Source organism: Thrips palmi, unplaced genomic scaffold (genome assembly GCF_012932325.1).
Source record: "Thrips palmi isolate BJ-2018 unplaced genomic scaffold, TpBJ-2018v1 HiC_scaffold_12, whole genome shotgun sequence".
NCBI classification, from domain to species: Eukaryota; Metazoa; Arthropoda; class Insecta; order Thysanoptera; family Thripidae; genus Thrips; species Thrips palmi.
Window position 1 is genome coordinate 6,608,813 of NW_023144623.1, and position 20,623 is coordinate 6,629,435.

The following is a 20,623-nucleotide window of genomic DNA, read 5'->3' on the forward strand; positions in this document are numbered from 1 at the left end:
AAAACAGACAAACTTCGTGATATATGGTCCAATAAAGGCTCACAGCTCAGGAAGAAGAAAACGTTACATGTTTCCAAACAGAAAGAATTCATCCGAAAGGTTTGAATGATTTTAAAAGGTGGAAAGAAAAGAGCAATGAGCTGCGTACAGTCACGCAAAATGAAAGTAACCTCTAGTCTTAACTTGTTGCGATTTCCAGAGTATAACAGCGGCCAACATATCATAATTTTTAAACACAGGAAGAATTTATTCAAAGAAAACTTGATAGGTCCAATCAATGTTTTCTTGACTTTCCCGGGGGGAGGGGAGGGGGTGCAGCGGGGTGGTAACTCTCCTGAAACAAGGCAGGAGAAATCGATAATTTTTTTCTAGTGAAACTTAACCAAAATAGCTAAAAGATATTTGTTGTTTGAACGAAGAGTCGTCCATCACCGTTTGTGAGATTAATCCTCGTCCAAGAGCATCATGGCGGTTTGGAAGTTCAAAATAACGCGCCAGGATGCCGGGAGAGAAGCAGTCCCGCCGAGCCTTTTCCGGTCAGTCTCCCCGAAATTGAAGACCTGTGGCTGGACGACTGAAAAGTTTGGTGGAGTGAGGAGTGGAGGTGGAGGCCGTAAGGACCGGACTGGATGCAAATTTTTCTGAAAAAATTGCAAACGCAGGTCGATTTGAGTCGATTTGGGTGAAATTATGTGCTAAGTGTCAATGACTCTCTCTAGCATGGAATCGGAAGCGCCGAAGAGTGCCCTTGAGACCGAATTTTCGGACATCGACGCCAAGGAAGCTTGGGGGGTCATATTTCAGGTAGCCGCTGTGTTCATGCGATTTCTTCTTAACATTTCCATGATCTTAGTTCCCTTTCTTGGTTTGACAAGTTTCTCGTAAATTCCTGCCTATGTAACGTTTGCCGGATATTATTATCTTTGTGCGAAGGAGTTCTTGTCTGCTGAATGTTGATAGGTGTATAGGCTATGTTTATCTTTAAGTTCACGCTAATTCCTTATATCGGCGGAAGTATAAAGTCCCGTCGCCAGAGTCTACAGTAGTTTGATCCATTTCATTTTCTACATCAGTTCCACAGACTGTTTTTCTTCCTCTATTGGTTCTTACTTAATGTTTCCCTAGCATAGATGTAGTTTCAGGACCATTTGCCTGGACACTGTGACTCGCACAAGTTGAAGGTTTTGTGTATAATTGTTTTACCTCGTATTTGTTTGACGAATTTCTCAAAGCATTGTTGTCACCTTGGAAAAAAAAACAATCTTTATTTGTAGGTCTTAGCTGTGTTTTATAGGAGGCCAGACTTGCAAGTGGATTATCTGTGTCGCCTATTCTTACGTTATCTGTTCTATGTAGCAGTTCTCATTTGATTTTTCCTTTTTAGCATATACGGTCGGAGTGCTTAAACCATGATTTCACTACATGTGAGGCCAAGAAAAAGGACAATGTGGGTTTAAACAGATACCGTGATGTCATCCCCTATGATCACAGCCGCATTGTCCTCAATAGAGGACCCACTGAGTATATTAATGCAAACCTGGTCAAGGTTAGGCTTTGCCATAGCTCTAATGGGATTAACGATAGTGTTACACTTTACTCTATATGTTATTTCTAACTTTTGTTTTCATTTGTCAATGCAGATGGAAAAGGCAGGACGGCAGTACATTCTCACTCAAGGCCCATTACCGTCAACCACTGGGCATTTTTGGCTTATGATATGGGAGCAAAAGTGCAAAGCTATTGTTATGCTAAATAAAATTATTGAAAAAAAGCAGGTTTGTCTATCAGGTTTTCTGTCAGTCTGATTGATTATTATAATGTTAGCCAATGAATCATCATGATCCATTTTTGTTGTAGATTAAGTGTCACATGTATTGGCCTAGTGGAAAGCACCCTGGTGTCGATGACACTTTGGATTTGCCTGATGTAGGCTTGAAAGTACAACACCTGTCAGAGACGGAAGCCTCTTATTACATAACAAGAGTTTTCAGGTGTGTACTTATGGAGAAGCAATTATGTTTGAGTACTTTGATCTTGCATGCTCTTCATTGTCATCTTTACATGATTCCAGGTTGACTGAAGTTGCAACTGGAGAGAGTAGGGAAGTTCTTCAATTTCATTACATGACTTGGCCAGACTTCGGAGTACCTCAAAGCCCTACGGTCTTCTTACGTTTCCTTTCTGTTGTTCGTAAAAGTGGAGCTCTGGATTCAGATGTAGGCCCAGCAGTTGTTCACTGTTCAGCAGGAATTGGTCGGTCAGGAACATTTTGTTTAGTGGATTCGTGCCTAGTCTTGGTATGTTTCTATGGTATAAATTTTTCTTGTTAGAAAAGTAGTAAAGTTTGCTCTGTAACATATTTATTTTTCACATAGATGGAAGAATATGGGGCTGATGCAGTTAAAGTAAGAGATGTTCTTTTAGAAATGCGACGATACCGAATGGGACTTGCACAGACTCCTGATCAGTTGCGTTTCTCATACCTTGCAATAATTAAGGGCCATAGAGATGGCCTAGAGGATGATGACCTGGTATGTTCCTGACAGTTTATCCAGACATTCTCTATTTCTTGTATTAATAATAATAAATTTGGAACCAGTACTGTATTTAAGTTAGAACTGGTGCCTTTCTATTAATTTTGAATTTATTCTCATATTGTCTTTTCTATTTTGAAGGATAATTCAGAAAAAGACATTGAGCTAGAGGTGCTAGATAATCATGCAGATGAACCACCACCTCTGCCACCTCCACGAGGGGAATCTTTGGCTAGGTCTAATGCATCCAGCATAGATTCTCAGCCATCATCTCCTGAAGCTGACTCAGTGTCAGAAGCTGACAGGTATGATGTCTCCTAACAATGTTAAGTGCTCCTCATGCTTCTTGTAGTGATAAATGTTAATACTTGCATTTCTATCTTTTTAAATACCAGCGATGAATCAGAATCCTCAACTGAGGCCCCCACCAGACCACTACCTACAGAACCATTTAGTGAAAGTATGCAGAGTGATTCTGTATCCTCTGATCCTCCTAGCAGACCGCTTCCTGAATTGCCAGAGCATATGAGCTCTTCTGAGGGGTCTCTGGAGGTCAATTCAAATCCTGATAGTCCAGTGCTAAGTGAAAGGTAAAGACTTTGTCTAGCTTGGGATGTATTATTGAAAACACAATTCCTTTAGTGTCTACGATTGTTCATTTGGCTTTCTTGTTGCAGTGATGATGGATTACGAGAACGTCGGAAGTCGGAGAGATCAGATCGCAACGACCGAATGAGGGAGAAAATCCAAGGCATGAAGCGCAAGCAGAAGCAGGCTGATGAGTGGCAGCAGTTGAAGAGGTCTATATTCCAGCCAATGAACATTGGTCTCGCTATTTTGGTCTTGGGGGGTGGGGCATTGGTTTATTCTTACTATGCCAGTCGTTCTTAGGATACATAGGTATTGGGTAGATGTGGTGGAGCTGGTGACCTCATCCCTGTACAGTTCTTATGTACGTTGTCTTATATTATTTCAACTCTTACCTTGACGAGTTGCACTGTCACCTATTTTCATTTAAATCTTTATTGCTTTTTCACTTGTTGAGCTCTGCATTCCTGGACCCACACTTCAATATTTAGTGGATTGCTGTGATCTGCATTTTTTGTGCTCTAATCATTCCCATGTGTTTGCTGCTTTTCACTGACTGGTTCCCATATTCATGTGTTATACCTTTGGAAACGTAGGTAATGCTGCAGACTTTAACCTTTAATTTATCTGAACCCTTCTGGTTAAGTTTGTTTCAATCGATTGAACTTAATATGCCATCAATTGATCCAGAGTTGGGTAGCTTCTGCATTGAGGCAGCTTTGATCCCTATGGCAGGATAAGTACCTACTAATACCAAATTCATCCCCACCCTCTCTCTTTCTCCCCTATGGCTAAGCTGGCTACCATATTATTAGCTGGCTAATTTAGAGTGCCATCACTGTAGTTTTGTAGTATAGTTTTCATTTTTTTAGCAAGTAACGTGCCGAGCGCAAGTAGCATATGTGGTTCCTTATTTTCACATAGTTTACACATCTTGGTTATGGATGCAGTAGATTTTTCAAGTATTGTTGCATGAAGCTATCAAGCTCAACAGTCTTTGCTTTACTCCTTATCCTAAGAAACTCCCCTTAACAGGATCATCTGTGCAGGCTTTATTTCATGCTGCTGGTACCCAAAAATACTTGCAGAACTAAGTCTTAAGAAAGTGAAAATAATGTCCTAAAGGTGTTTTCTTTTCTTTTATGAACATTACACATAATTTTTACTTTCCTAAGTCTTGGTTGATATTGCATAGTAGTGCCATTTTCAAATTTAATTGAGTAAAAGGCATCTTTTATTAAAAAAATAATTTCTTAACACTGTTTTTGAAGCCTCAACTCATAAAAATCATAAGTCTGATGTAATTGTAGGTAACTATAGTATTTGATCTGTGGGGCTGGTTGTAATTGTGCTGTGCTCCTCATATCCACCAGTAATCCGTCACCAAACATATTCATTATTTTTGATGCCGTAAATTTAGCTCCCTTTTTATTCATTCACTAATATAATCAATTAACAAATGTGTTTATCAAACACTGAGTTGGAAGGGCAAAAATCATTGTATCAAGATTATTTATTGTACTGGAATCTTATTGAGCTCTTCTGAACAGATGTCTGTAGTGAGAATTCCTGTTATTGCTTTCTTTTCTCTGACGGAAGGGTCTTAAACATGTTGGATTGGAAATTCGTTTCAAGTCATGGTTCCTATTTCTTTGTTGTGGCTGACTGTTTGTCCACACCATATACTGCACCATACACATTTGAGTAGTTTTCTTGTTTTATTGATTGGTTCAAAATTAAGTTTGTCCTCTGGTGCTAAGAAAGAGCCTGATTAATCTGAAACTTCTCAAGTCGAAGTCATGCCTTTAACTGTCCATGTTAATATGTATTTCAATTGTACTTTTTTGTCAAAAATATTTTGGGTCCTTTAGGTTTTATGTATCTTAGTAAGACACAAGTAAGCACCATTGCATTGCTTTTTTGCATGTGGAAGACTGATTCAAGCTTACTATAACTACCTTAGTGAAATTTTACTGACAATCCAGATAAATATACCTTACAATGTATTTTTTGATGTCGTGGAAGTGCATCCCAGTGTTAAAAAACAGCAAAAAGTCTGGAGATTTCTTTCAGTAATGTTTTTTTTTTTAATGTGGAATATTAAGTAAGCAAGCGACTTAATTTTTGAAATTTACTTTTGTAGATGTTTGGAAATGTGTTCATGAAGGTATTAAGTAGAACTGAAAATGCCAGAGAAACTTTTGCAAAGAGCAGGAGGATCATGGACTTGCTTCGAACATTTTCTAATTCTACGGAGTCTTAGCTGGTTTAACTTGTACTCTCTGATTCCATAATCGGTTGCCTGGAAATCTAAGGTTACCTAAAGAAAGTAACCCACTATTTACAAAATAGAAACATGCAATTTCTTTTCTTATGGGAAATTTGAGATGGTATCTCAGTCTCGGTCTGTGGACTCTGGTTTTCTCCACAACTGATGAATGCGGATTATTATTTTTTTACCTTTTGGACCTAATAAAAAAGGAATATTAAAATATTTTGTCTTTTTCATCAAATATATAACACCAATGTGGTATGTAGAAAGTAGTCTTATATTTTATAAGTTCATTCAGAAATTCTTTGGGAAGAATTTTTATGAAAGGACCTTTCTGAAAAAAGAAAATCAAAGTAACCAAGTACTACGTATGTTAGTTATACTTAATGTGTCGATTCACAAGTATGCTATCAACTTGAAACCATTTGGTTTGAAACATGCTAATATGCCCTATGACTTTAATGAATAGACTGGATGTTCTGTACTCTATAGTTCAGATAGGAACAAAGTTCTGTGATTTGCTTGGCCATTTTCCTATTTGTCTTGAACTAATGGTGCTACTTTGGCTGAATTTTTCATCATGACTGGTTATAGTTAGATTCTCCCTCTTTCTTTGTAGGTATTTTCCCAATACCTATCAGTACCAATTTCTTTTCCTTGTTCTGTTGGAAGTCTGCCATGTTATATTGGATTATCATTAAACCACCTTATGGGACTGGTCAATAACAGTGTAGTGTCACGCTGCACGCCAGCAGACAACTTCTCTCTGAAGGGGCTGCTGCATGTCAATTACTAAGAATATGTGAGCGTACCTATTTTGTTGAGAATTACCAATGCACCTGTCAGTTCTGAAAATTGTTCTTTCTTTAGTCCTGTTCCTTTAATATTTTTCATTGATTGGGTTTGCAAAAACATGAATTGTGTTTCTCCCAATTCCATACTATCGTTGATTCCGTCTTTAAAGTTGTACAGCAATCATATAGAGAAATGTCACTTTGGGTAGTAATTACTGTAATTTTACATTTGAAGGGAATATTGGGTGGACTTACCCCTGTGTAATGCAATCAAACACTCCCCTATTGGCTTATGATTTAGCTTTACTGATGGACGAACAGTTCCAATTACTGTTCTTCTTCAGTTACTTTTTCTTTTTTGTGTTTGTAGTAGCATGGGCATGCCCCATGCCAGACAAACCACACAAGTTTACCAATAGTGCCATTTTATTAGTAGGATCAGCTTTTCTAATAACACATTTCAATGAAAGAGCTTTTCCAATTATATTTTTTCCCTGACTTTCTGGTGTAGTTGATGCTAATTTTCATCCTCATTTATCTGTTCCTAGTGTTGCTGTTATAATCTTAACATAACTGTGTATTTACGTTTTCTATTTTTGTGTGTCTCATATTCATCTAAGTAATGTGAACATGCAAGATGCAATAAACATGTCTCAACATACTTTTTTTTCCTTCAAAAATACTGAAATAATAAATTAGAATATATTTTGGGCCTACCTAATTCTTTTTTTTTCTCTCAAACATTGAAAAGGTCTTATTTTAGATATATCTATCCTTGGTGGTAGACCACACAGAATTCCGTCTTGATATATAGCATATCAATGCAATTTACACTCTAAGATGATAACTTTTTTCAAATCACATTTACACCAACAGTTTATTCCAGCCTTTTCCCTTCCAGATCGTCTAAAGTTGCGAGGCTTCACGACATCAGCGATAGTACTGCAAGTGATTAAATGGGAACGTTCAACACTCCAGCTGCCGAGAAATTCATTAAAATACATTTAAGTGTCAACTGCTGTAGAAGAACACCAGACTTTAGCAATGGAATGTTCCTAGCTCGAGTGAGTATTAATGTTGGTAGTTGCCATTTGATTCATATGACTTAAGTTTTGCCACAGTGCTGGCAAAAGTTTACACAAGAAAACTCTGTGTTTTCTGTTTTCTATTAATGGATGAGAGAATGTCCTGAATAGCATATCTGGATGTTGCTGTTATCTGGTAGGAATTGTTTAAGGTAGCAACCAATGGTTTTAGTCATGGCAATTGATGCAAGTGCTTTGTGATAGTCTCCCAATTTCAAGGTATTAATAACAATATTAAGCAAATTTAGTCACAGTAACTGAATGTAACATATTGGAAAGGGCAGTCCTACAAAAATATATAAATGCTGCATAAATACATTTATGCAGGTGTGCTGAAGTGTGCCAGTGTCATCTTGAATTTGATGTGTGCATTCTGTCGTCTTCCGTATGCATGTGATAATATTTTATGAGGCAAGCTCTCTACAAGTGGATCAGTAACTGTTTGCAGGTCATTTGAAAGTCAGTAATTGCATATGTTGTTAAGTAGAGTTGCTAACAAAAGTCTTATCTTCCAGAAGAAAAAAAAGTTAAACGTTTATCAAATGTTACTGTGTATCAATAGGATGCTATAATACCGTTTCAAATGGGTTTGAATTTTATGTGGAATTCACTCACTATTTATTTCAATTAGCCAACAATATTTTCTACGTGCTCATGCTCATATTGACTAGTAAAGTTTTTCTGTGTTCAGAAAATTTTGAAATGGTTGAATGATTCTCTTTGGCCCTAGCAGTCAAGTTATTTCTGAAATATCTACATGTTGGCTTAAATGCATAATAGAAGGCATGTGATAAAGCCACTTTAGGGAAAATTAATAATGAACGCTTTATGGACAATTGTGTTTTTACAACGGTATTCACGTCTCAAATTATGACGACTTGTTAAGCTATACACTTTTTTAATTGTGTTGTACGTTTTTTTTTTACAAGTATTTAGCAATATTGTACCTGATGGTGTGAAGCTCGCTGTGAAAAATCAAATCATAAGCTTGTGTGTATGAAGTTAAGAATAACTCAATTAAAATTCTGATTACCAAGACACACTGGCTTTTGTTCATTCTTTCTCTTCCTCAACTGTAAGGCTTATCGGTTCGTCCTTTTAGCAACGTTGGCCAGAGAAAGGTAGAGTCCTCCCCACCCTGAAAGGAGATTATGTCGGCCTAGAGAGCCTGTAGACGAAGAGACAAGAGACGAGCCATTCCCCCCCCCCCCTATTACAACAGAGCGCCGGCCAGGTAGGCAGCCCATTTGCCTTGAAGGCTCAAAGCGCCTGCGAGATAGGCAGCCCAACGCACTCGACAGCAAGGTGGGTGTTCGGTCGGAGGCGTGTCGGGCGTCTCCAATGTAGGATCCTCTAAACCGCCGTGCAGCCGCGGGCAGTTCACGGCTCTGATCATTGTAGTCAACGATTCAACGTCACAACACGTGCCAAGGCGAAACGCAACGCGGATCTGGAAACCAACTCGAAGGAAACGGAGACCCTCGCCGCGCCGCGACCTTTCGCCAGGGCCACTCCATTTTCAAGTGGCTTTTTTGTCTCACTTTCGGGAAATCAGCTGTTGCCGCGTCGAGCCACCCTTTTGTGGTCTGCTGGTCATGCGAGAAGGACATGGTCGACATGGTCCGCCTCCTCAGGTTGCTTCCCCCGTCCTCGCGGTCCTCGCCTCGCACCACCGTGCACCACCTGGCTCCCCGGGCGAGGCTCACCCTGCCGGCCGTCCAGGCGTCCCGGTCGCCAGGCAGGATGGCCGGCCCGGCCGGGATCAGGGAGTCGTTGAAGCAGGTGCTGTTGCTGCCGCCGCCGCTGCTGCTGCAGGCCCGCCCCCGGCCCCGCGGCCGCTCCGCCCGGGCAGCCGGGGCCCACGGAGGTAGAGGGGAGGGGGAGTGGAAGGGTAAGGTGCGCCGCGTGAGAGGGGAGGGGACACCGGCCGGCAGGTTGGCGGCGGCTGGAGCGAGCGCGAGCCCGCGAGCGGGCGGGTAGCTTTGTTGAGTTGAGTGAGTGAGTCAGTTTGCGTTTGGCGCCCGTCCGATCTGGTCGGCCAGGTTGACGCCCGCGCGTGTTCGTTCTTGTTCTTCCCGCGCGAGTCCCGCCGGTTGCTAGCAGTGACTAGAGCTAGTAAACAAACTGGTAATAGGCGCACTGTCGGTACTGTTCGAAGGAATAAAAGTCCTCACCGTCGCTCCTGAACGTCCCCCCTCAGTGACTCTCTTTTCAGCCGGGTCTTCGTTCGAGTGTAAAGTCACGCGCTGAATCGCGCTCGTTTCAGCCGGTCTCTCATCAGTGACCAACGCTGACTAGTTTTCAATTTTGTCGCGAAGCTCCGGGGATTTTCTTTGGAGGCAATTTGGCCTGCCACTTTTGAACGGAGCGGCGGTGCCTGTACTTGTCGTCTCCGGAGTCCGCTGAACCGCGAGTGGGTTCAGCCGGTCTCCGATTGGTCGAGAAGCGCGGCCAGTGGTGCGACCGTTTCCGTCATTCTCCCTCTTCCCATCCAGATTCTGTAGTGTGCCCGCGTGCAGTTGGTGGTTCGCGTCTTCGCGTTCGGCCCCCATTTGGATTTTATTTCCTCGTCAGCTCATCGTCCAAGGGTAAGCCGCCTGCCAACCTCTTCTTCAGCCTCAAGCCCCGCGATGCTCCGATATGCTAATGAGTGTGTAGCCGGCGTAGCATTAGTCTGTCGATCCACCAGCGAGGCTCCGTAGATGGAAACTAGATTGTTCGCCCCGTTGTGCCGCTCCGCGGTGGTCCGCGGTGGTCCCCGGCGCCACTAAGGCGCCACCCCTTGGAAGTCTAGTGGGCGCAGTGACGCAGGCACGTTGCTCTGTGTGTGTCCGTTCATCCATGTTCATCCGTTGAAGTTCATCGAGTGAAGTGGCGGCTGTCGGCCTGTCGGCTGCACTGCTGCTGCCGGTGCTTCCCCCACCCCTCCCCCGGACCGGATCTTCCCCTAATCACCCATCCACCTGCTGCCTGCACTGCCTGCTGTTTTGTCAGGCCACTTTCTCTTTCATCCCTCTGTGCCCTTGGTGGTGTGGCAGACTGGCAGACGTTTTCGTCGCTCTGTCTCTCTCGCCCCTATGCGGGACGCCCCATGAGTGGGAGAGAGACCGAGCGAGTGTGCACGCGGACTGCGCGGTGCCCCGAAGCGAGGTCTTCCCCGTACGTGGGGGCGCGCTCGTGCACCGGTGTGGGTGTGTGCGCGGAATTCGGGGAATGCCTCTCGTTGCATCACCGCGCACACCGCGGTCCGGACTGGCTGGCCAGCTTGACCAAGCGAGCCATGCGAGCCCTCACGTCCGGTTCGGCGAATTTGGAGGCGGTGCCTTCGATCTCTCGAAGTGCAAATACGACAAAACTGTTACTTTTCCCGCACCGCGAGCCCCTGCTGGCTGATTCCGAAAAGTGCTTTCGTCGTCGCTCTGTCCCTCTCGCACCCGCGGGGCGTTCCGTAGGCCCGTAGGGGCGCGAGAGAGACGGCGACGGAACGCTGCCTCCGTCGGCGTGTCGGCCCGCTCTTTACATCGATTATCTCGACTCGAGCGATCGTATCGGCCCGGTCGATCGGTCGAGTGGGTGGCGGCGTGGCGGCGCGTGGCGCGGCGGAGTGACACGCTGCGGCAAAGCGATTGAGTGGCGCGGCACTGCCATGAGGTGCCATGAGCAGCCATCGGCCTCCGCGTCGGCGTCCTTCACGGCGCGGGCCGCTTGCCGCTTTCGCCGCGCGGCCGGCGGGAATCGAACCCGGGACTCGAGCGCTGAACCACGCTGCCACTCCCCGAAGCACCCGAAACAAGCGGAAGTCCTTTGAGCCACCCCAACAAGGCCCTGGCCGTCCCGACGGTCCCCCGGCGGGCCGCGCCTCGCCCCGCGACATGTCCATGTCGGCTACCTGAAGCTCTGCACCGCCGGCGTGCTGATGTTGTCTGCGTGCACGCCGTGCGCCGGTTTGGCGACACCACTGCCAGAACCGCCAGAACGGCGAGACGCTAATGCACTTGGCGACGTCGTGGAGGGTGCGGCTCTCTGGCTCTCTGTCTCGGTGCCCGGCACTGCCCGGTCCCGGTGGGGTCTAGTCTCGGGTGCAGTGCAGGACTCAGACGGCGGCAGGGTGCGGCCGCGGCCCGCCGGCGCCTGGAGCGCTGGCGCGCCGTGCGGCGGGGCGGGGGACGACGTTTCGGGGTTTTCACAGTGTCTCGCAGGGGTTCGCACCGCATCCCTTTAACGGGCCGCCGGGCCGACCTTGGCGTCGGTGGGGCGAAAGTGAACCTGGAGCATTGATGTGTGGCGCTGCCGCCCGTTGCTCTGTCTCTCTCGCACCTACAGGTAACGCCGCATGAGTGCGAGAGAGAGACTCTCGGAATCAGAGTGCTACCGCCGTGCTACCGCAGGCCCAGGCCGAGGCCGCCGCCCTCCCTCGCGCCCACGCGTCGCGGCAGTGCGGCCGTGCCGTGTCAAGGCGGCGGGCGGCACGCCGAGCGGCACGCCAAGCAGGCCGTCGCCGTCCTCCCGGCACCACAACGACGCCGCCGCCGTCCAGGGCGCCTCGGCGGCAATGCAGTCATCGGGCTTCATTACGGCACGGCGATGTGCGGTTGAAGCACTCTCTCTCTCGCACCCCGCGGAACGCGCCGTGAGTGCGAGGGAGAGCGCGCCGGCCGGGCTGTGGTGACACCTGTGGCGGCGGGGCTCGGCGTCCAAGGCGCCGCGGCGCACGACGCGGAGGGGTGCGGCTCCTCGTCCTCCCCGAAATGACAAGCAGACGGCCTCGGCCGGGGATCGAACCCACCACCCACCCTCGCTGGATCCGCTCTCCGCGTCGCAGCGCGCGCGGCCGCCAGGACCCACTTCCGCCGCCCCGCCTCCGCCGCCCATTCCATCCATTGAGGGATGCACCGCGCCGCGCGAGGAAACGCGTCGATGTCGTCGTCGTTCGGCGCGCCGCTGATGCGGCAGCTTTCTCAAGGCGGGGCGGGGCGGGGCGGGGCCGGGCCTATCCGGTCTATCCGATCTATCTGAAACGTTACCCCGAGGGCTGAGCTGAGTGTCCCGAGTGTGGCGGCTCGGCTCACTTTATGCCGCGTAAAGTTGCAGAATGGATTTCCCCTCCCCTCCCCCTCCGCCTACGTACTGACGTACTTACACCGTAGTAGCACGCGCGGTGGGCAACGCGTTGCACTGAGCGTACACTGGCAATGCCGTGGCCTCGGAGGTTCTGTGTCTCTGTCTGGCGACCGCGGTCTGGACCAGCCTCAGGTCGCCCTCGCCGCTCTGTCTCTGTCGCACTCTCGGGGATCTCCGTCAGGGTGCGAGGGAGACAGCGGTAATTACACACGTGTCCGGGTCTTTGCTAAGGATTGGGGCGACTTTGGACAGCGGGCGTGGCGAGGGCGGTCCGCGCGGTGGAGTCTGTCAGGTCTGTCTCTCTCGCTCGCGTCGGAACTCTCCGCGAGTGCGAGAGAGGTGCGGCGGCGGGGGCGGTGCCTTGTTTTCGGGGTCGCCACGGGCTTGGACCGCCTGGCCGGGGTTCGAGGTCGGGGCACGGACTGGCCGGCCTCTCAGAGAGAGAGACAAGGCAGGCGGACGGAAACAAGCGAAAATAAATTGGATTAAAAGAATACGAATCCGTTTTGCGGGGGTCGCACCGAAAGATATGGCACCAGGCAAAGCAACCGCGCAACGGGCGCTGCCCTTGTCTTGCTTCTGTCCGTCCGTCCGTCTGTCGGCCTGTCTGTCTGTCTGTCTGTCTGTCTGTCTGTCTGTCTGTCTGTCTGTCTGTCTGTCTGTCTGTCTGTCTGTCTGTCTGTCTGTCTGTCTGTCTGTCTGTCTGTCTGTCCGTCCGTCCGTCTGTCTGTCTGTCTGTCTGTCTGTCCGTCTGTCTGTCTGTCTGTCGGCCCACGCCCGTCCTCGCGGCTCCGCGGTGCTCCGCGGCCGGCTCCGCGACGAGGGCCAATCAGGGCGTTGCGCCTCGACTGCCGCGCTGCCGCGGAGTGCCATGTGCCGCTGCACCACTCCGATGTGGCAAACTGTGCCAAAGTATCCATACGTATTCTCGGCCGCCAACTTTGACCGTGAAACGGAATGCTGGAGGACCTTTGGTGCCCACGCCACTGCTAAAGGTTTCGCCCGCGGGCCGTCCGTGGTCCTCCGTCGAGTCCGTCTTGGAGACGTGAACGCGCGGCGAGGGGCCGAGGGCCGGCCATCTGTCTCTCTCGCACTCATGGGGCGTCCCGCAGGGGCGCGAGAGACAGGGCTCTGCCTCCAGCGGCAGGCACCGAGCAACGCCCCCGCACTGCAGCCGCTGTAGAGCAAGCAGATGCAGGAGCGCTGTCCGGCACACTGGCGTGTCCACGGCGTCGCCACGGCGTGTCCAGCTCCGCGCGCTGCCTTGGCTTGCTCGGCCTCTCCCGGCGTCCCGTTAGGACTATTGACTGGCCTGCTAGGGCCGCGCGGGCCGCGCCGTGTCCAATAATAGTGGCACCTGGTGGCACCTGCTTGTTGTTGTCCAGCCCATCCTTTATGGCCGAGCGCTAATTCCCGGGGCAGTAAACCAATAAAGAATAACGCAGGTGTCGCCGGGTCCAAAGGCTCCGCAGTCGGAGGAGAAAGGCTGGACATCGGTCATCCACGGCCATCCCGTAAGCGGCACGGCTGCACTTTCAGGAAGAATCTTCTAGGAAAATCGAAAAGAAAAACGCCAAATATTTTTTTTGTGTCAGGTGGGCCATGGTCAGTGTGGTGGCCACCATCGCCCATCGGTCCTTCGTCTTGACGCTGACCCTTTCCCTCCCCTTGACCCGGCCCGTCTCTCTCGCACTCGCGGGGCGTGCCGTCCGGTGTGGCGTCGGGGTGCGAGAGAGACGGCGACGCACGCCTCGGCCTTGTCAAATCGGCCGGCCTGGCGTCTAAACTGTCTGCGCGTCGCTGCGTCGCTGCACTGCGTTGTCTCGACGCGGTGCGATGCGATGCGATCGGCGGCTGGAGGGCGAAGCAGGCGAAGCGATGCGTTGCGTTGGGCCTCGCTCCGTCTCTCTCGCACCCTCACGGCCCGCCCCGCGAGTGCGAGAGAGACGGAGCGTCGAAAGCAGCGTTCGGTTCGGGCCGCGCGTTGCACGACGACACGGCGCCGTTGCGTTGCCTGTCTCTCTCTGTCTCTCTCGCACTCGCGGGATCGCGCCGGCCATCGGCCTGCCATCGGCCATCGGGCACCATTTCGTTTTTCAATCACCCCCAACAAGTGACTGCGTGCGGCGGGGCAAGCGGGCGGCACTTTGCGCGAGCCGAGCGACCTTGCGTCGGGGTGTGTGTGTGTGTGTGTAAGAGCGCAACGCGTGCCGTGTGTGTGTGTGACTGTCAACCTGCTGCTGCCTGCCGCATGGCCAGGAGGAGCCTGTAACTTCACCTGCTTGTATTAAATTCCATTTCGCAAGCGTCAAATGTAACGTCGTCGTGTACCGAGTGCGTGTGCTGCGTGTGTGTGTTTGTGTTTGTGTGTGTGTGTCGGTATGCGCGCTGTCGGTGCGATTCGGTCTGATTCAAAAAGCGATTCGGTATCGTCGGCACCGCATCGGTGTGTCTCGGCGGACTGCTGGACGGCTGGGCCGCGAGATGAGCTGCCGGAGAACCTCGAGAAGCTGGAGAAGAGCGTGGAGGCCCTCTCGCCGGCCGCTGCCCCGCTGCCACACTGCCACGCCCACTCGATCTCATAAATCCATCGCGCACTGGAAAAGTGGCCGCCAGGTGGCTGCTCCGCTCTCGTTGTTGTTGTTGTTGTTGTTGTTGCGTCACGAAATGTAATTTCTCTGGACGAGTACTATTTGTGCTGCAGCGAGATAAGCGGCACGGTAAAGCGGCTCGATGATCATCCCACACAGCAGCGGCACCCTGCTTGTTGTTGCTGTTGTTGTTGTCGTCGTCGTTGCTCTTGTTCTTGCCCTTGGCTTGGCAAATGGGTCGATGGCTATCGGGCCGCCCCGAACCTTGATCAAACTACTGTGTATGAGTCATTTCCTATTGTTCCGCGCGCCGCGCGCGGTGCTGATTTAAAAAGAAAACGAACGGGAGTGCTGTGTGTGTGTTTGCTGTGTGTGTGTGCGCGCTCAAAGTAACGAGAATGAATGCATATTGTTTCAGTGTCGGCGCCGTTCTGTCCTTGTCTGTTTTTAGGCGTGACGCGTGGGCCTGAGCTGCTGGCTTCGGACGATCTGCGAGTGCATACACGGTGAAACCTAACCTCTTGGGAATGAGCCGATATTTCTGAGAATCTCAAGAGGCTTTACCGTGTACTTGCATACGCACACAGTGTCGTGGCTTGGTTCCACTGGGGAGGCACACTGGACCACGCTGTCGAGCTAGGCCACCCCGAAGTGGCGGACGGCCGCTGTGGTGATTGAAAAAAAAGGGGGGGGTTAAATTCAATTAGTGCGGCGGCCCTCTACGTGTCCCACGTGATGCATGCGTGCCCGCGGCGTCGCCGGGGGAATCGATTTTCCTCAAGATTTCGGTTAATTTCCGGCGGCGGCGGTCTTCCCTGCGGGCTGCCTATCCGAACCACGGGGCTTTCTCCGCTCTGTCTCTCTCGCACCCGCGCCTCTCAGCGGGACGCTCCGTAAGTGCGACAGAGACAGAGCGACGACCGGGCGCCCCCGCCTCCTCCTGGAAACTAGCAGCGCGTCGGCCGGACATTCCTCTCCCGTCGGAAGTTCACTGTGTGTGTGTGTGTGTGAGTGAGTGCCCCGCTGCGACCGATGCTGTGAAAAAGTGAGAGGAATCCGAGCAGGGTCAAGTTCCTCCTCGGGTACACCGTGTATACATACATAGTTACATACCTACACGATACTCTGTGTGTGTGCACAGACGCGCGCGCACACACACACACACACACGTGCCTCCAATTTATGGCTGCACCGCGTGACATGGTGTGCGTGCGTTGCGCTCTGCGTCGCTCTGCGTGACTCCCAGTGTGTCCAGCAGAAGCTGCGTGGCAGCAAAGCAGTGAAAGGGCGTTCGGCCGGAATCAAAATGGTCGGTCGGTGTGCCCGCAGTGCCTTGGCAGTGCCTTGGCAGTGCCTTGGCAGTGCCTTGGCAGTGCCTTGGCAGTGCCGTGTCAGTTTGACACCCTAGTTCGTGGTTACGCCAGTTACGTCAGCTAGTCCAGGCCGGCCCAGGCTGGCCGCGCTGCCGGGGCCCTTTCTCACATTTCCGACGAAAGTGAAGGTCCGCCTCATGCGACCTCTGCCCCGGGCGGGCCGCGTGTGTGTGTGTGTGTGTGTGCGTGTGCTCGGTGAAGACCGCTCCAGTGTGTCGTAACTACCCGATGGAGCAGATCGGGCCGTATCGGAGATAGATGGATGGATGGACTGACCGGACTTTGCGGCGTCTCTTTTTCAAAGAGAATCCGTTCTTTTTGTGTTGCTTTCCATTGCCATTTTGACTGCGGGTGGCCCGGGCAACAAAAAAAAAATCTGCCTCGATCGAGATTTGAACCCGCGGTGACTGGATGCAAAATGGAACATAGTTGCTTTACCGCGCGGTGGCATAGCAATGTGTACACTGTAAGCCTAAGCGGTGGTGTGCATGCGTGGAATGCAATGCAAGTCAGTCAAAGATCAAGGTCTGCTTCCGGCCGATCCTCGGGGGCGTGGCCGCGCGCTGTGTGTGTGCGTGTGTGTGTGTGCGTGCGTGTGCCGCGGGGGACAGGGCCACAAAGACGGCGGTGTGTTAGGAGAAAGGGAAAACTCGGTGTGGAGGTGAACGCGTGCGTGCATGTGTGTGTTTGTGTCAGTCCATGTGTGTGTGTGTGTGTGACGTGAACTGTATATACCCGTTTTACTTTTTTTTCCACGTGTCGAGAGACCCACATCGGCCCACGCTCTGGAGTTTCGGTTTCAGGAAGTGTCAGTCAGGGAGGTGGAAAGGTAAAGGAGCAGGAAATTGTGGTGCTTTGGAGTGGCGCTGTGAACTGCAAAATGGCGGCCCTGTCGTTCTGCCTTCGTTTTGAGCGCTCCCTTTCCGCTGTCTGAAAAATATTCTTCGTGATTACATCAGAGATGGGACAGTTTTGCCAATTATTGTTTCGTTCATTTGGAAAACTTGCCTATTTTTTTTTTTTAAAGAAATTTCAATTTTTATCAGTGGTGTGTGTGTCCGCGAAGTGGCGCGCGACTGCGACTTTTCCCCGATCCCCGACAAAATAAAAATAATTACCATTATTGCATAAGGCGTGCGTTCAGGCTGTCCGAAGGGGGGGGGGGCGAAGAAAAAGGACGACCAGGTCCTGGAGGTCCTGGAGCAGGTCCAGGAGGGCAGCGGAGCCGCGGGCAGAGCGTCGTTACGCCCTGCGCATGTCGGTAGGGAGATGGATGCACAGTGTGTGTGTGTGTGTGTGTGTGTGTGTGTGTGTGTGTGTGTGTGTCTGTGTGTGTGTGTGTCTGTGTTGGTCGTGCGCGCGATGATGTCGGCCTCGTGGGTGTATTGGTGTCGTGTAATTCGACCGTATGTGTGAGGTCGTCAAACCATCAGCAATTCATTTCCCGGCCTTTCACGACGCGATGAGGAAAGAAGAAGAGAAACTTTTATTCTGCATCATCCTATGCATCCTGCTTGGGGTCAGGCTGGGCTGGAGGGACATTACCAGCCGTGGATATGTCCACCAATGCCATTGCCAAATCACTGATCAACGCTGGGGAACAATTTTTTTAGATTTTTTTTCGGTTGCCTGTCGGCGCCGCTGAGAACAATGTGGCTTCCTAGACGTCCTGGACGGACGGGCGGGCAGCCGATGAGGAATATTAATTATCGTGGTGCCGTGCCGAAGCAAGCCGAGACTCCATCGGCCCCGCGGGGCTTCGAGAGGCCATCGCCTCTCCAGGACACAGGGCGCGTCTAGTGACTCGACAACTGCCATCCCTGGGAGCTGAGAGCGCAGGGCGGCCCCGCGGGGTGTTCACGGACTGCCCCGAGACAAGCAGGGCCCCGCCCCGCGGTTTTGCAGTGTGGTTGCCTCGCCGCGGTCGGCAGCCCGCTCGGAATGAGGAAATTGCTTTCTTTACCGTCGCCACGCGCTTCGCGTTCACGTTTATCGTTGCGTGGCGTGGCGAGTGCGTATGGGGAACGGCTGCCTGCCCCGACGACGCGGCGACCGGCCGGCCGAAGCGAAAGGTCACGGCAAAGAGGACCCGCTTGGCCCGCCGTTGGCCTGCCTACAGTGGCGACACATCGCGCGTGTCGCGAAACATCATCGCGGGGTCGAATACCACCAACTCGACGCCTTTTTTTCCCGCGTGTGTTTCGTGTGCTCGGAGGCACTTCACTCTGTACCAGAGGACCACCACCGCGATCTTTCCCAAGCCGCCTTTGCCGCCACCTGCTGACTTGGGCGTTACAGTGTGTGCGCTATGCTGCTAGTATGTGTTCCGCAAATCAGCGCCAAGTCAGCGAAAGCTCACGCGTGCGCGACGCACGCACGCCTACTCATCCACACACACACGCACACACACACACACACACACACACACACACACACACGCCGAGAGTCGCACAAGGAGGTAACTGGGCGTAGGAGGGTGAGTGAACTTACATTCCTCTTGCGTCAGGGCGGCGGCGGCGGCGCGTCGGTCATATAAGTGTGAGGCCATTGGCGTTACTGGAATACCACGGCGGCGGGCCGAGCCGAGCCGGGCCGGCACGAATGGCATGTGAACCGCGTGTGCAGCGAGGTAATTAATTTGTGTACTCCCATCGCGTAGCCCCGTCTCTCTCGCACCGCTGGGGGCAGCCGCGGGCCGCGCCGTGAGTGCGAGAGAGACGGGCGGACGAACCGCGTGGGCGCCGCGGCAGCGCCACCAACGTCGCCAATTTGCAGCCCCGTCTCTCTCGCACTCGTGAGACCGCGCGTCGGTGCGAGGGAGACGGGGCGAGGCGGGGGCTGCCCCCGATTGAACTTATCGCGTCCCCACGTCACTGGGGTTGGCACGACTGGAGCGCTGGAGCGAGCGGCGCCTCTGGCTCGGCCTCTGGCTGGGCGTCGAACCCCAAGTCGCGTCGGGAGGACGTCACACAGGGCGTGGCGTGGCGTGGCGTGGCGTGGCGTGGCGTGGCGCTGGTCGCGACGGCACGCCGCGCCACGCTGCGGCGGCCTGGGGCACGTGTGCACGGTCCCGTTGGCCGGCCGGCCAGAAGGTGCTGCGGGGCGGTGCCGCGATGCCGCGACCACTCACACTGGAAGAAAAAAAATACAAATTTCGAAAATAACAAATAAAGAAACGAGCAAAAAATCACGATAAGCTAATTTGATTGACTACTACTCATCCGTAAAAATTTAAGTTGCTGTAAAACAAATTTTTTGTTTGATCGAATTTTTTATTTCATTTATTATTTTACGGTGTCGTCGTGTCCCCTGCTATGCTCCTCCTGGGGTCCTCGCCCCTCCCTTCCCCCTCCCCTCCTCCTGTGTTACATGCACACAACAGGTGGGATGCATTGAGGAGAACGGGTTCGCTGCCGAATGACAAAGATTTGGAAAGCGGCAAGCGCGCCAAACCGTTTTTTTTTTTTTTTTTTTGCGCCGCTTTTCTTGGAATGAGGGAAGCAGTGCGCGAATTGCTGCAGAAAGGTGTCGCTATTGCACGCCTTTGCCATTTGTTGTTGTTGTTGTTGCTTATAAAAAGGGAAGGCAAAGAAAGGTCCGGCTGGCCACACAGTGAGGAAGCTAATTCGTGGCGACACGCACCTTCGTCGTGTTGGCCTCTCTACCAGTGTAGCGGCGGTGTGACTAGTAGGAGGCACGCCGCATTATCTCTCGATCCTCCTCCTTTTTTGTCGGAGAAACAAGGACAGCAGAGGGAGGAGCCCGCCGTAAACGACGACCGTAGAAGGGACGACGAGATACGATCGCCCGCTCCTCATCATCGTCGTCAAGATGGTCGTCATGATCGCCCTGATCGGAGCGCCGCGGTCTCGGCCCTCTAATTGTTTTACGACCGCAGATTTCAGGGTGCACTGCAAAAAGTTTTCGCAAAGAGTCGCTAAGTGGGACTCGAGCCGAGCGTGTGACCCCACCAATGGATGGCTCTCCGAACGAGGAATCCACCGGTGGGGTCACACGTTCGGTTCGAGTCCCACTTAGCGACTCTGCAGCTCAAAACGCGTCTAGAGTTTTGGCCGGCGGCATGATGCCGGTCTTCTGGCCCACTGTGCGGTGGAGGCGAAGCGAGACCTTGAGGCGCCTTGAGGCAGATGGCTCGATCAAACGCCGGCCGTCATCGTCATCGTGGGGAAGAAGAGGGAAAGATGTCCACGTCGTCTTGGCAACAGCAGCGCAGCGGCGGCAAAGTTTTCCTCGTTTTGCTCTCG

General features: G+C 51.5%; 2 protein-coding genes across 3 annotated transcripts in view; both read left to right on the top strand.

Moving 5' to 3' along the window:
- The first annotated feature begins 544 nt into the window (after positions 1-544).
- Positions 545-8,315, top strand: LOC117640587 (tyrosine-protein phosphatase non-receptor type 2). 2 transcript variants are annotated; one of them, XM_034377174.1, is made up of 10 exons: positions 546-804; positions 1,385-1,546; positions 1,641-1,775; positions 1,858-1,991; positions 2,072-2,297; positions 2,376-2,531; positions 2,676-2,839; positions 2,930-3,124; positions 3,212-3,334; positions 7,090-8,315. In XM_034377174.1, exons 1-10 carry the CDS (start codon positions 706-708, stop codon positions 7,142-7,144), a joined length of 1,449 nt encoding a protein of 482 aa, XP_034233065.1. In that variant the 5' UTR covers positions 546-705; the 3' UTR covers positions 7,145-8,315. The 2 variants fall into 2 exon arrangements, with proteins under 2 accessions (XP_034233064.1, XP_034233065.1); XM_034377173.1 differs by lacking the exon at positions 7,090-8,315 and having other exon boundaries at positions 545-804; positions 3,212-6,904.
- A 965-nt stretch (positions 8,316-9,280) lies between these two features.
- LOC117640496 overlaps positions 9,281-20,623 on the top strand; it is a 47,669-nt gene continuing 36,326 nt past the window's right edge. Inside the window, exon 1 of the mRNA XM_034377014.1 lies at positions 9,281-9,861. The gene's annotated coding sequence lies outside the window, so the exon portion shown is untranslated. The remainder of the gene's footprint in view (positions 9,862-20,623) is intronic.

Bases quoted from the DNA above. Each gene is read 5' to 3' on its own strand.
- LOC117640587 (XM_034377173.1), top strand. From the start codon at position 706: ATGACTCTCTCTAGCATGGAATCGGAAGCGCCGAAGAGTGCCCTTGAG. The intron at 1,776-1,857 runs GTTTGTCTATCA...TTTTTGTTGTAG, and splicing joins AAATTATTGAAAAAAAGCAG to ATTAAGTGTCACATGTATTG. The intron at 2,840-2,929 runs GTATGATGTCTC...TTTAAATACCAG, and splicing joins TCAGTGTCAGAAGCTGACAG to CGATGAATCAGAATCCTCAA.